General features: G+C 37.3%; 1 protein-coding gene across 7 annotated transcripts in view; it reads left to right on the forward strand.

Moving 5' to 3' along the window:
* ccdc125 (coiled-coil domain containing 125) overlaps window positions 1–16,446 on the forward strand; it is a 46,788-nt gene that overhangs the window by 18,627 nt on the left and 11,715 nt on the right. For 6 of the 7 annotated variants that reach the window (XM_086076891.1, XM_086076894.1, XM_086076895.1 and 3 more), the window contains 7 exons: window positions 537–614; window positions 793–878; window positions 953–1,035; window positions 1,113–1,225; window positions 9,212–9,316; window positions 14,509–14,659; window positions 15,020–15,138. In XM_086076891.1, the coding sequence (XP_085933017.1) occupies window positions 537–614; window positions 793–878; window positions 953–1,035; window positions 1,113–1,225; window positions 9,212–9,316; window positions 14,509–14,659; window positions 15,020–15,138 (735 nt within the window). The remainder of the gene's footprint in view (window positions 1–536; window positions 615–792; window positions 879–952; window positions 1,036–1,112; window positions 1,226–9,211; window positions 9,317–14,508; window positions 14,660–15,019; window positions 15,139–16,446) is intronic. The other variant, XM_086076893.1, reaches the window with a different exon arrangement.

Raw genomic sequence — 16,446 nt, forward strand, 5'->3', positions numbered from 1 at the left:
TTTTTGGTCTACATTTCATATATCTGGCAAAAGGGTCCTCATGTCAACAAATAAAAATTGAGTTATTCATATATTCAAATTCTACACTTCATCCCCTTTAAAATGTAATAAATGGACGTACCTCATTAAATTGACAAAGTTACAGGAATTTTAATGTTGCCAGGTTGAAAGCCTTAGTTTTGAGAAAAAAGGAGTTTAAAGATGTGGTCCTTGTATCTTTCAAATGTCTATAGGAACCAGTACCTCAGGGAAAACATATCAAACCCAAATTTTCAGGAACTGTTAAAAGATTACTGGAAAGTCAATTCCAATAGCAGGTAAGTTGAGGAAGTGTGACCTCTCAACAGATTAAACCAGTCTCAGCACAATATTCATTTGAAAAAAAAGAAGAAAAAAAAGCACAGATCAGCCAACTAAAATGGAAAATGTTTTCGTTGTACTATTCATGCTGCAGTTTAGGCTCTGTATACCCTGACGACACATTACAGGTCTTGTCATAGCTGATCTGTTTACCAAAGACACGTTTTTCCACTTAGGCCATCCTTGAGCAAGCTACAAGTCACACTAAAAGCCTGCTGCAGAAAAGTGAGGAGAGAGCCAAAGCTCTGGAGAAGGTGCCGTCTTTCTATTACCTGCTTATAAATGTCAAACAAGAGTTTGGTCTGTTTTATGTTATACAGCATGTGAAGAAATTAACCACTGATATTACAATTTACTGATGAATTATTCATTTATTAAAAATCAATAATTAATGATTGAAATTAATAAAAATGTATGCATCATCTACTCAAGGAAGTGAACAGCTTGCAGTGGGAGCTTAGTTTCAGCCAGCTAAAGATGAAGACGTCTGAGCAGTTATGGGAGCAGAGATACAACAGGTCAGAATAATGTAATTCTATGGTTTATTTATTGAGCTGTTTTTCAACTTTACGCTCATTTTGATTCATGTCAGAATCTTGACCGAGAACAAGACACTGACACAGAAACCTACAGACAGAGAAAAAGAACCATGGCGTCTCCAAGCAGAAAACTCAGGTAACGCGGGTGTTTTCACGGCAATCACAATATAGTTTCCAAATAGATGTATTGTGATTGTGTGGATTTGTGTTAAGTGCTTAGCCGACAATGTTTGGAGCTTTTTTCCATGCTGAACATAAAGGAGCAGAGGACTTTTCAAAAAACTAATCATCTATACAGTCCAGAGAGAGATGCAAGTGTACAGGAGGTAAGAACATTCTATTTAAATGTGAAGCCTCATAAAATGTTTGCTGTGCAACACACAACTGTGACCTTCTGCAAGCAAGATCTTGACTACACAGTAAATTCTGTACAGTAAATTAGACTCTATTTAGAGTGGGACCAAATAGACTTTTAGAGTTTTAGAGTAGGCTAATAGTAACACTTTGAAGAGAGTAAAATAAAGAATTGTGAAAAAAACAAAATAAAAGTCACTCAAAGGTTGAGGAATGAATTCATGACCTTCAGTTTGGGAAACTGCTACATTACCACCTGAGCTATGCCCCTCCTACTGTTTGCTTATCTCCAAGAGGAAGATTTCAGCTGACACGAGCGATATATTAACACACGGCAGGAGCTGTGTGACTCAGGGAATAGATCAGCTGTCTCCCAAGCTGAAGGTCGTGAGTTCGTTTTTCAACCCTTGAGTGACTTTAGTTAATTTTTTCAATTCTTTATTTTACTCTCTTCCAAATGTAAATATTAGCCTATTAGAGTGTATTTGGTCCCACTATAAAAATAGGATCAAATTTACTCTACAGAATTTACTGTGTATAAGACACAACACACTCATAGTGTCGTGTAGTTTTTAGGCCACATTTATTTCACAAGATTCACTTGATGGCAACAACATTAAATACATTTGCACATTTGATGATCCAGTACAAGTGCTGTATCAGCAATGCTGCCTTTACAGGGATAATCTCCTGTGACAATGACAGGCAAATGTTAATTGACAATATTTTTTATTATTGTGGCTGTTGTGGTAGCTTCACCACATCGTAGTGAAACATATGTTTTTACTGTTATAAAACCAGAGTGAGGAGGGGTCCTAATGTACAGTACTTAGAAAGTCAAATCAAGTCGTTTATTACCAAAAAGGTCAAACTCAAAGCAAAAGGCAAAAAGGAGGAAAAAGGGCAAAGGTCTAATTACCAGGGGAAAAAAATAGAAACCACAGTTTCTTGGGTGTGGGGAGTGGTGGAGGTTGACATCATGCTTGTCCCTGCGGACATGTAGTGTGTTAGCTAGCATACGACACAAATGGGATGAAAACAGAAAAAAAACAAGAAGAGGCTTGGAACACAGCCAAACTACAGCTCAGACTCCAAGAAAACTGAAAAAAACAATTTGAGTTTATTCGAGCACACGTATTTGCACGTGCACCATGCATGGGCTTGACGCAGAGGCTGCAGTTACGCTTCTGGCCAGAGGTGGCAATCGCAAGTAGAAAAGTAACAAATGTTTAATCGGGCAGTGGTTCGCAACCATTTTTCAGCTATGTACTGTAGAAAGTTTTGCAGTGGTTCACCCAGTCATAAGCTACACATTTATATACATGTTTGAAAAGGAGTATCAGGTCCTACCCCTTTAACATCCGTTACACAATAAATAGTAGGTATCTATATAGTAGTAAACAAAAAACTTCTAATATACAGCTAATGTATCTTGATTATTAATAACAAAGGTTATTATAGTAATTAGTAATAGTGAACACATTGAACAGTGTACCTTATGTATATATTATCATACTTTTACATATACATATATATTTTTTCCTTTTCAATAACAACGCTACTACTAATACTACTACTAATAATAATAATAACAACAACCAATATTACTTTTCATTGACAAGCACATCATCTTCCCTATACTTTTCAAAAATGTTGATTTTATATTTCCTTTTGAACTGGTCTATGTTTGTGTGTTGTAAATCAGTACTCAGCCTTTTCCAAATTTTCACTCTTCATACAGTTGTACGGAAACTCTTCAATGTTGTTCTTGAATAATTTGTCTTTAAGTTATGTATTCCCCATAAACCATAACATCCCTGTCTCTCTGAAAACACATTTTCAATATTGGCCGACGGTAAATTATGTCTAGCTTTATACACTAATTGTACAGTATTAAGTTCCACAAGTTTTTACCGCAACAACAGTCATTACTGACGACTGTCTCTTTTCAACTCCTTCTTCTTTTCCTTTCGACTTTTCCCTTCAGGGGTCGCCACAGCGAATCAGTTGCCTCCATCTAACCCTGTCCTCTGCATCCTCTGCTCTCACACCAACTACCTTCATGTCCTCTTTAACTACATCCATAAACCTCCTCTTTGGTCTTCCTCTAGACCTCCTGCCTGACATTTGACAACTCAGCATCCTTCTGCCAATATACTCACTATCTCTCCTCTGGACATGTCCAAACCATCGCAGTCTGGCCTCTCTGACTTTATCTCCAAAGCCTCTAACATGTGCTGTCCCTCTGATGTACTCATTCCTGATTCTATCCATCCTGGTCACTCCCAAAGAGAACCTCATCATATTTATCTCTGCCACCTCCAGCTCTGCCTCCAATCTTTTCCTCAGTGGCACTGTCTCCAGACCAAACAACATTGCTGGTCTCACCACAGTTTTATAAACCTTTCTTTTAATTTTAGCTGAAACTCTTCTATCACACCTGACACTTTTCTCCACCCGTTCCAGCCTGCCTGCACACGCTTTTTCACTTATTTTCCACACTCTCAATTGCTCTGGACTGTTGACCCTAAATACTTAAACTCCTCCACCTTCTAGGTCTCTTCTCCCTGTAACCTCACTCTTCCACTTGGGTCCCTCCCATTCATACACAGGTACTGCGTCTTGCTACGGCTAACCTTCATTTCCCTCCTTTCCAGGACAAACCTCCAAGCCTCTAGCTTTTCCTCCACCTGTTCCCTGCTTTCACTACAGATCAATGTCATCAGCAAAATCATAGTCCATGGAGATTCCTGTCTAACCTCGTCTGTCATCCTGTCCATTACCATAGCGAACAAGAAGGGGCTCAGAGCTGATCCCCGATGTAGTCCGACTTCCACTTTGAACTCCTCCGTCACACCTAGAGCACACCTCACCCCACTGTTCACCTCTTTACTAAGTCTAGCTTCAACTACTTTTTCCCATAGCTTCATTGTGTGGCTCATCAGCTTTATTCCTTTGTAGTTGCTACAACTCTGCACGTCTCCCTTGTTCTTAAAAAAAAGGCACCAGCATACTTCTCCATTCCTCAGGCATCTTCTCACAATATAAGATTCTGTTGAACAACCCAGTCAGAAATTCTACTGCTATCTCTCCTAGACACTTCCATACCTCCACAGGTATATCATCAGGACCGAGTGCCTTTACACTCTTCATCCTCTTCAATGCCCTTCTCACGTCATCCTTACTAATCTTTGCTACTTCCTGATCCACAACAGTCACCTCTACTACTCTTTGTTCTCTCTCATTTTCCTCATTTATCAACTCTTCGAAGTACTCTTTCCACACTTCCATCCCTATCCTTTATTACCCTAACCTGCTGCATGTTCTTTCCATCTCTGTCTTTTTGCCTCGCCAACATGTATAGATCAGTCTCTCCCACTTTACTGTCCAACCTAGCATACAAGTCATTGTAAGCTCCTTGTTTGGTCTTTGCCACTTCTACTTTCACCTTACGCTGCATTCCCCTGTACTCATGTCTACTTTTTTCAGTCTTTTCTGTGTCCCACTTCTTCTTAGCTAACCTCTTTCTTTGGACCTCCTCATTCCACCACCAAGTCTCTTTATCTCCTTTTCTTTCCAGATGACACACCCTGATCACATGCTGTAGTTGTTCAGTCATCTGAAAGCACCCCCTGACCATCCAGAGCCTGTCTCAACTCTTTCCTGAAAGTCATACAACACTCTTCCTTTTTCAGCTTCCACCATTTCGTCCTCTGCTCTGCCTTTGTCTTCCTCACCGTCAGTCATCCTACACACTACCATCCTATGCTGTCTGGCTACAATCTCTCCTACCACTACTTTGCAGTCGCTGATCTCCTTCAGATTACACCGTCTACACAAGATGTGTAGTCTACCTGTGTACTTCTACCTCCACTCTTGTAGGTTACCTTATGTTCCTGCCTCTCCTGGAAGAAAGTATTCACGACAGGCATTTCCATTCTTTTTGCAAAGTCAACCGCCATCTGTCCTTCTGCGTTCCTCTCACACCAAACTTTTCCATCACGTCCTCATCACCTCTGTTTCCTACACTAACATGTCCATTGAAGTCTTCACTCTCTCTCACTTCTTGATGCTTTGCATCATTTCATCAAGGTCCAACCTAAAGTTCTCCTTCTCCTCCAGCTCACATTCTGCCTGTGGCACATACCCACTAACAACATTGATCATCACTCCTTCGATTCCTAGCTTCAGGCTCATCACTCTATTTGACACTCTTTTTACCTCCAGGACGTTCCTAACAAACTCCTCCTTCACAGTAACTCCTACTCCATTTCTCTTCCTATCTACTCCATGATAGAATAACTTGAACCCTGCTCCTAAACGTATAGCTTTGCTCCCTTTCCACCTGGTCTCCTGAACACACAGTATATCCATCTTCCTCCTCTGCACAATGTCAACCAGCTCTCTACCTTTTCCTGTCATAGTTCCAACATTCAAAGTCCCTACTCTCAGTCCTAGACTCTTGGTGTTCCTCTTCTCTTTCTTCCTACGAACACACCTTCCTCCTCTCCTTCGACCAACAGTAGTCCAGTTTTCTCCGGCACTGTGTAGGTCAACAGAACCGATGGTAGTTGTTGTTAACCCAGGCCTCGACTGATCCGGTATGGAAGTCATATATTTGATTCACACGTTTGATTTGGCCAAAAATTTACATCGGATGCCCTTCCTGACACAACCCTCTGTATTTATCCGGGCTTGGGACTGGCACAAGAAGACTCTGGCTTGTGTCCCCTTGCAGCGACATTGACTGTCTCTCTTCAACTAGCCACGTTTAATTTTACTTCGTCTAGCCATCTTAAATTTACTTTGTCTCCGTTCACCGCTACTGTTCACTGCTTGGCTGCTGCACATCGCTTTTTTGACGGCCCGTCCGCTGTTTCGCCAATTGATTCATTTCACTGTCTGTCTGGTCAGGTTTGCCCCACCTCAGAAATGCACTTCATTGCGACTATGCCCAGACTCACTCGCTGGTAAAGTGATGAGTTTCCAGGCTACTTTAAAGGGCCCATATCATACAAAATCAACAACTTTACTTTTAGTCATATTAAAATGAAAAAAAAAAAACAGCCAAAGTGGTGTTTTGCTCCATTCACCCATCTCTGAGCTCTCTAATTTTAAGGGAAAACTATGTTGATTTTAAATTCCACTCACTGGTAAAGTGATGAGTTTCCAGGCTACTTTAAAGGGCCCATATCATACAAAATCAACAACTTTACTTTTAGTCATATTAAAATGGAAAAAAAAAAACAGCCAAAGTGGTGTTTTGCTCCATTCACCCATCTCCGAGCTCTCTAATTTTAAGGGAAAACTATGTTGATTTTAAATTCCATGGTGTCAACAAATCTCAAAAAAGTTGGGACAAGGCCATTTTCATCCATCATTTGCATCCCCTCTTCTTCTTACAACAGTCTGCAAATGTCTGGGGATCGAGGAGACAAGTTTCTCAAGTTTAGAAATAGGGATGCTGTCCCATTCTTGTCTAATACGCGTCTCTCTAACTGTTCAACTGTCTTGGGCTTTCTTTGTTGGACCTTCCCCTTTATGATGCGCCAAATGTGCTCTTTAAGTGAAAGAAGTCGACTGCAGGCTGGCCATTTCAATACCTGGATCCTTTTCCTACGTAGCCACGATGTTGTAATTGGTGCTGCATGTGGTCTGGCATTATCGTGTTGAGAAATGCAAGATCTTCTCTGAAAGTGATGATGCCTGGATGGGAGCATATGTTTTTCTCGAATCTGAATATACCTTTTTGCATTGACGCTGCCTTTCCAGATGTGGAAGCTGTTCATGCCACACGCACTCATGGAACCCTATACGATCACAGATGCAGGCTTATAAACTGAGTGCTGATAACAACTTGGGTTGTCCTTGTCCTCTTTAGTCAGTATGATATAGCGCCCCAGTTTTCCATAAAGAACATCAAATCATGATTCGTCTGACCACAAAACAGGTTTCCACTTTGCCACACTCATGACCCCTGGCCCAGAGAAAACGCCTGCGCTTTTTGGTCTGCTTTAGAAATGGCTTTTTCTTTGTACTGTAGAGTTTCATCTGGCAACGGCGGCTGGCACGGTGGATTGTGTTAACCCACAATGTTTTCTGTAAGTAATGATGAGCCCTTTCTGTGATTTCCCTTACAGTAAGCATTCCTGTTTGCGGTGCAGTGCCGTTTAAGGGCCCGAAGATCATGGGCATCCAGTATGATACACTTACACACAGAAATTGTCCCAGATTGTCTGAATCTTTGGATGATGTTATTCACTGTAGATGATGACATCTACCTTTTTGCAATTTTTCACTGGTAAACACCTTTCTGATATTTTTCCACTATCTTTCTGCGCAACATTGGAGGAATTGGTGATTCTCTACCCATCTTCGCTTCTGAGAGACACTGTCACTGCAATTTACTTTTCCAGCTTCATTCTGCTACCTGTCCCAACTTTTTTTTTGGATTTGTTGGCACCATAAAATTTACAATAAACATATTTTTCCCTTGAAATTATACATTTTCTCAGTTTAAACTTTTGACCTTTCATCTATGTTCTATTCTGAACAAAATATTGAAATTTGGCATTTCCACATAATTGCATTCAGTTTTTATTCACAATTTGTATAGTGTCCCAACTTTGTGGGAATTGGGTATGTATGTATGTATGTATGTATGTATGTATGTATGTATGTATGTATGTATGTATGTATGTATGTATGTATGTATGTATGTATGTATGTATGTATGTATATATATATGTATATGTATGTATATATTTGTATATATATATATATATATATATATATGTATGCATGTATATATATGTATGTAGGCATGCATGTATATATATATGTATGTATGCATGTATATATATATATATATATATATATGTATGTATGCATGTATATATATGTATGTATGCATGTATATATATATATATATGTGTATGTATGCATGTATATATATATATATATATATATGTATGTATGCATGTATATATATATGTATGTATGCATGTATATATATATATATGTATGTATGCATGTTTATATATATATGTATGTATGTATGTATGCATGTATATATATATATATGTATGTATGTATGCATGCATGCATACATGTATGAATGTGTGCGTGCGTGTGTGTGTGTATGTATGTATATATATTTATGTATGTATGTGTATGTATGTATGTGTATGTATGTATGTGTATGTATGTATGTATTTATGTAGGAATATATATATATACACATATATACATATATATATATACATACATACTTACATACATACCCAATTCCCAAAAAGTTGGGACACTATACAAACTGTGAATAAAAACTGAATGCAATTTTGTGGTGCCAAATTTCAATATTTTGTTCTGAATAGAACATAGATGACAGGTCAAAAGTGTATATATATATATATATATATATACATATATATATATATATATATATACATATATATATATATATACACACATACACACACATATATATATATATATATATATATACACACACACACATATATATATATATATATATATATATATATATATATATACATATATATATACATACATACATACATACCCAATTCCCAAAAAGTTGGGACACTATACAAACTGTGAATAAAAACTGAATGCAATTATATGGAAGTGCCAAATTTTAATATTTTGTTCAGAATAGAACATAGATGACAGGTCAAAAGTTTATATATATATATATATATATATATATATATATATATATATATATATATATATATATATATATATATATATATATATATATATATATATATATATATATATATATATATATATATGTATGAATGTATACACACACACATATGTATGTATGTATGTATGTATGCATATATATATATATATGCATTTATTATTTTATTATTAGTAGTATTTATTTACACGTTGGACATGTAATATTTTCTATCTCGGTTTTCCAGCTTGCAGATTTGGATACCTGCAAATGTAGTTGTTTTCAAGATGCATGTCCATGTACCCAGATAACTGCTGCTATCAAAAATAAGGTTATTCAGCTGCAACAGCAGGTAAATTGCATTTCATCTATTTTTAAACACATTTTATTTTTGGTTTGCTTCCAAGAGTCACTAACATTGCATGTGTAGTCTTTATAAATGGCCTTTTAAATGTGTTCATTACATTTTATATTATTTACAGTAGTAATATATAGGGATGGCATAGTACCAATACCAGGTATTGGTAGCGGGTTGATACTAAGCCATATAACATCCTTATAACTTAATCAATTAAAACTTATTGCACCACTTAATGCATTCTGGGAACCCAGTGGCTTTACTGTCAATATAAATTCAAATAGATATGGTGCACGGGCAAAGTCCTTCCACATTACATGGTCGTGGATGTTACTAAACCCAAATAATCAATTTTTGTATTGATATCACACACTGGTGTTGACAAGAAAGTAAGCTAAAATCAGTTGAGAAATGAGCACGTTATCTTGTTTTTTTTTATGCGCGTAAAACACCTTTGTGGGAACGTTTCCTGTCACCTGCATTGCTGAAATGGGCTCCTGCGTGTCACAATAACAGCAGTTGATAGACGTGTAATTTTGAAGATAAAAGATTGCCGAGCATTGACTTGACAGTCAGCACAGGATCAGCGCTTCGATTGCCGCAAATATTTTAAAATGGGGGGCGACTGTGTCTGTACCAGACATTCCAGTTAGGTCTGTTGTAAGTCACAATAACCAATTTCATATATATTTAGTCACGTTTTCCAACCTCTCATTTGCAGCTTAGCAGTAGAGTGCACTGAAATGACATCAGATTAGCAGAGGTGGGCATTTTACATATTTTTTCTGGTCCCTCATTCGTCAGCCGTCATCAACAGCCCGTCATGTTTCTGAACCAACCTGTAATTATTGGTACGCCATTTTATATAAAACACACTTTTGTCGTCACTTTGTCAAAGCCATTTTAGGACTGACCTAAGGTGTGCATTTCGCCAATATTGACGGACCGTCCGACAGTCCTTCATTGGGGTCAGCCGGAAAAAATACGCACTGATTACTGCTGCCAAGCATATATAATAACTAAACAATTCACATTCACATGAAACACATAATTAAACTAGTTAGCATACTAGCCTTAGCTGAAATAGCATAAACTGGCGTGACACCACACGTGAGCATACACATATATTTACAATCATCTCCTTTACTCAAACATTTAATAAACAATAAAACTGCATACAGTACTATGTTTTCCTTGTAACCCAGTAGCGGACTCCATCTCTCTCTTTTTCTCTCTCTCATGCTGCGTCCGAATGTGCACCCTGCGATAGTCACTCAAACGATCGATATAGACCACAATGCATTGCAAGTATTGTCAGATCTCGCTTACCTCGCCGACTCTCCGTTCAATGGGTTAAAGCTCCCCTTTATCTCCATCTGCTGTAACGCGGCCAAAGTTGAGGAGTTGACGGGAGCACTTCAAGTCGGCTGCGAGATGGATTCGTTTAGGTTCTCACCTCCCCGATTTTAGAGCGTTAACCTGGTCTTGCTTCAGATAAACCCTTATTGAGTAACCAATTCAAAATAAAGATAAAATCTAAACACGCTTTTTTCAGCACCTCCTCTAATGATCGGTTGCACTTGTTAAGACCTAAATAAGTTTAGCTGGTTTTATTAAACAAAAAGGTTAAAAAATAAAAGTAAAATAAATTCTAAATCAAAAGAATCTAAATAAAAAATAAATCAAAATCAAAATCAAACAGCAGTACTCCCAAAATTGAAAAAAACTAAAAAAACTAATTGTATTTGTTAGAAAGAGTGAAACCCAGATAAATAACAGAAATGTTGGAGAAGGACCCCTTTTTAGTAAAAAATAGTCAAACAGACTTAAGTAGTTTTGGCCCAATAGGAGAAATAAGTTAGAAATAATGACTTTTCCTTAGCTATCCTAGACTTACTCGTATCTACTCAAGTCTAATTTAGAATTTCCAATGTAAGGCATAGAGTTCAGCTATCTTTTCTACACTTAAAAACAGCCACGAAAAACAGCCAATATTACCATGCCTTTTCTTACCGTACGAATAGGATAAGCCATCTCCCCAAAGGTTGTCGGAAAAGCCCCGAAATTAGCCCGTCTCCTTCTTATATATCCGATAGTTCGATAAAGAGGAGTTTTTGTCGGAGATCCTCCTACTAAGGGAGTTAGTATGAGGGTTTCACCGACAGATGGCGCCCTTTATCCATTTTATGCGTCGCAAGATATTTTTAGCAATCCCACGCTTGAGGTCAAGCTGACCGGTTACCGCCTTTCTTTCCCATAGCAATCCCACACTTTAGGTCAAGCTAACCGGTTACCTCCTTCCTTTCCCATCCTGTAGCGGATGGTAACCATTCCAATATACGGGGGTCCTTCTCAAGATTTCTCATAGCCACCAACTTTTAAAGCTAGGCTACATCCAAGTATTCCAACCAAAATATATACAATTCCTGTGCTTTTGTAAGTGCTTATATGTTGTTACATCGGATTACAATCATGTTATCACTAACGTACAGACCTTTCGTAATTGACAGGTCCGTAGGCCTAACGTTAATATAAGCAGACATCGTTTTGTTTTTTGTTCTTTCCTCTCCTCTCACATCAAAAGTTCCCAAGTCGAGCTCTGCAAATCTGCACATATACGCTGCTGAGCAACCTCTACGATCAACTCAACATCCTGCCTTATAACATCTGCCAAAATTAGCCTTCCTCTCGGCCTCGCTGTGTCACTCCCTACCTGTTGACTCAAAACAACTTCCCTCCTGGGTGTCTTTGACCACTCAAGGCTACTCAATGCTGCGCCTTTCCTTTCCAAGCAGATAGGCGTCAAATATGAATAATTTCAATACTAAAGATAGATTATCATTCTTAGTATTATATAAATGAATTCATACAACATAAATATATTAAGTTATATAAATGAATTTAAAATAGGGGTTAAATCTACCCCAAGCATGGCGATCTATAAGCAAATCTAGCAAATATAGTTATTGATTTTGAGGCTCCTAATTAAGGTCTTGTAGTTCTTTATAACCATGATGTTTATTTAATTAAAGCTAATCTTCAACCCACATCCTTCTACAGTACCATCCCCCCATAACATGATTTTTTATAACATCAACTTGTGACTCTCCCATAATAACACCCTTCTTTAAATGGTGGCACAATGTTTTCACCTTTCAAGCGACCTAAATAGGTCACATAACATGCATGTTACCCAACAGTATGAAAAAAAATGGCGTGAGCTACATTGCAAGCGTAAGAATCAAAGCACTACATTAACTATTAACTATTTACTACGTAAATAATTAGTTTTAGTTGAAAATATTACAAGTTAATAAAATACAGTTTTAAAACATTTTTATTCACAATAAATAGTCGGAGATTTAATCGCTGTTGCGTAATGACAAGTACGGTGGTCACGTGATATGCGACGGGGAGCAAGTAGTGAGCTGGCTGTCCGAATCGCCAAACAGAATGAGGCACTATATATTAGGCCACTATATGGTGCGGGACTATAGGGGATAGTTGGGTGATTTGTGCCAAGGGGCAAGTAGTTCCACCCCTGTTATATAGAAAACCATATAATAAGTTGGTCATGTGACCAATCTTCTCATCCCGTAAAAAAGGGAGACACATGGCTTGAGAGGTAAGCATATATAAGTTTAAAAAACATGTTTTTTTTACCCTCCAAAGTAAAATTTATTTGCTTAAGGATATTTAATTGTTGTGTTTGAACACTTATAGACAACTTTGAAAACAGTTCACAAATGTTTTAGTGCTTTAGTAAGCTACATCATGAGTCTAGATGGTTAGCATTATGCTGGCTCAAAACAGCTGGGGGATGCATTTTTTTTTTCAAAATGGTGAGCTTGAGGTAATTTGTGCCAAAGGACCTGGGTTAAGTTGTGCCAATTATGATTATTTACTTGAAATTACTTTATTGTATTTTATTGTTGTTGTAAACTGTATTCTTACATTTGATCACAAAAAGTATGTGCCATTCTTTATTTTTGACCAAAATTCATCATGCCACCAGATACAAAAGGAAGATAGACAGGGTTTCAACTCCTCTTGAGGAGATCCAAAGAGCAGTGAAAGAGGGGGAGACCATACGTCAGGTTGGAAAGGAGATACAAATCTGCAAGATGGCCATTAAAAAATAGGAATAGGGAAAAAAATAGGCTCAGGCTTACCCTCCCTCCCGAGCACTCGCCAAGTGACAAATCTGGTAGTTCTGCTCACTTGGGTTTTGTGTCTTCAGAAGTTATTTTTCCCTTGTCAAAATCCACAGAAGAAAGAACAGAATTGTACAAAAAAATTAAAGTGAAAACAAGAATTGTGACTGACACACCTGAGAAGATATTGAGTTGGAGAAGGCTCACAAAGAAAAAGAAGATACAAAAGGCTGAACAGGAAAATAAAATGAATGAAAGAAGAAAAGGCCTCTGAAACCTGCAAATCAAAGTTGTGTATTGGATTTGTCTTCCTTTTATATAACATGTGATATAATTTAAAATGAATAATTTCACCAAGATTTAACAGAGTCCCGTAACCATAAATGTTTTATATGCAAATAAATGCGATGCCCGTGTCATCACTGTCATCTGATTGGCTGACAGTCATCAACTTCGTTGTGGCACATGCCCATTTCCTGGTTTTACGCAAGCAAGGCAGAGGCGCCAAAGTCATAAAAATACAGTATATTCAATAAACACAATAGTGTTTTACAACAACGGTGAACCATATACAATTTAACATGTACTAGTGGATGAATTGTAATGATTGTGGTAAAAAAAAAAAAAAAGATTCTGTTCCCATTCACTTGAAGGAGAGCTCCAGCCGCAGCCCGGCGCCTCGTCACTCCCCTGGCACATATAAATGTGATTCTTTAAAATATTTGTCATTGTTTTTTGGGGGAATTTTATATATCAAAAGCACTAATGGTATCAACACTTGGTATCAGTGAGTGCTGAAAAGTTGAGTACTCATATCGGTATCGGTCTAAAAAAAAAGTGGTATCAATATTACATATTGTTAATATTCCGAAACAATCTAAGACCTCAGACTTTGGTTGCAACTGAAAACTTCGACTTCAAAGTGATAATGGTCCTGTAATTATGTATTTTTTTTCTCTGATCTCAAGATTACAACCCTGTCCTACTATAGTATCACATGAAACTGTGTCTCTGTGTGGTTGTATTTTTCAGTTGGATTTTCAGTGTTCAAAGAGAAAGGAGGCCTTGATGGTTGCAGATGCATTTCGCATTGCCTTTGAGCAGCAACTAAGAAAACGTAGTGATCACTTTATGCTTCTGGCTGAAGGTAACTTCCAGAAGTCCCATCACTGCAAATGTGAAGGCAAGTGAAGTGAAGGACTATCACTATCATATGCTTCACTAGAAGCTGTCCTAGTATAGTTAACAATTATTTATTGATATATATTTTTTAGATAAAATAATTACATTTTCCAGACTGGCAGTAACTGGTTCTGTAGTGTACATTTTTATTCTGACAGATTGTTAACTAATTTAGCTTCTCATTTTAACGAGCCAAGCTGTAAGAATCATTTCAGAATCTGAATCATCTTTATTGGTGGTAGTATGAGCTACACCAGTATTGAAGCAACAAGCAACTTGGATATGTTATCTAAGTATTATGATTTTATTGTGGTTTTAATTTATTACAACTACTCAAAGTGCATGATTTTTTCCCTCACAGGTTGTAATTGGCACCATTTAATCAATGTAAACCAAAGGTTGAGAGGTTTACTGCCTTCTAATATGGAAGTCAAGATACCTGATGATCTTCTCAACATTCTGTATAAGCTGCTAGACTTGGTTAGTATTGTTTGTTTGTTTTATACATCTCATACTCAAAATACTGTAGAAATAAAAGAAAATCACCAGTAAAATTTAAAGTTAGATTAAACAAAAACAAAAAAAAGATAAAATAAAATACAGGATGACCATCTTAAACTTCCATCCATTATCTGAAGCGCTTATACTCCCGAGGGTCGCAGGTAGGGGTGTGAATTGCCTAGTACCTGGCGATTCGATTCGTATCACGATTCATGATCACGATTCGATTCAATATCGATTAATCCCGATACAAATCTATAAATTGATTATTGAATTTTTTTTTTACTCAAATTTATAAAATACTAATCAGTAAACTTGTACATGTACATTGTAAGATTTGTATAAATATGTATTTATTTATCTGAAAATTCAGGCTTATAACTGAGCCACTGCATTTAACAAACAGGTTGCAGTCTGTTTCATGTTTCAACATCACTGAAATAAAATATTAAGGCTTAATGTTCCATTAATATAACATTCTTCCATGCTTAATGTGTGAATCCTAACCCTAAGTAAGACGTTTTGTTGAATATTCCCATAAAAAATTTTATGTTTAAAAATCTATTTGGCCGCATATTGAATCGATTCGAGAATTGCGCGCTGTAATATTGCGATATATTGCCGAATCGATTCTTTCTAACACCCCTAGTCGCAGGCATGCTAGAGCCTATCCTAGCTGTCTTCGGGCATTAGGCGGGGTACATCCTGAATTGGTTGCCAGCCAATCACACTGCACACGTAGACGAACAACCAGTCACACTCCCAATCACACCTAGGGACAATTTAAAGTGTTTATTTATGCATGTTTCTGGAATGTGGGAGGAAACCGGAGTACCCAGAGAAAACCTACACAAGCACGGAGAGAACATGCAAACTCCACACAGGAAGGCCGGAGCCCGGAATCGAATCCACGAACATTGAACTGTGAGGCAGATGTGCTAACCAGTCCACCATGCCGCCCCATCTTAAATACTCAAATATAATTAAACAGGTGTGCGTATGCGAAGGGGCAGGAAGAAGCTTTTTAGTTTATCTAGTCCTGTCCTGGGAGGATAATTTAAAAATAAATCCAAAATAGTGGACTTCCAGTTGGGTTTATATGACTCCAAGAGACTCTTTTTGTAGGTAACTTTTTATAGATCTAAGTGAAACAACTAACCAGGGCTGCTTAGTTGTAAAGTTGCAGGGGGCGTTACTGAGCCATTTTCAAAAAATCCCACAATAAACTAAAAATTTAAATATATATTTTTTAAATATTAAATATTAATACAGTATTAAGATATTTAT

The sequence above is a fragment of the Leptonotus elevatus genome, chromosome 5 (assembly GCF_054856555.1).
Source record: "Leptonotus elevatus isolate MCC_2025b chromosome 5, RoL_Lele_1.0, whole genome shotgun sequence".
Lineage (NCBI taxonomy): Eukaryota > Metazoa > Chordata > Actinopteri > Syngnathiformes > Syngnathidae > Leptonotus > Leptonotus elevatus.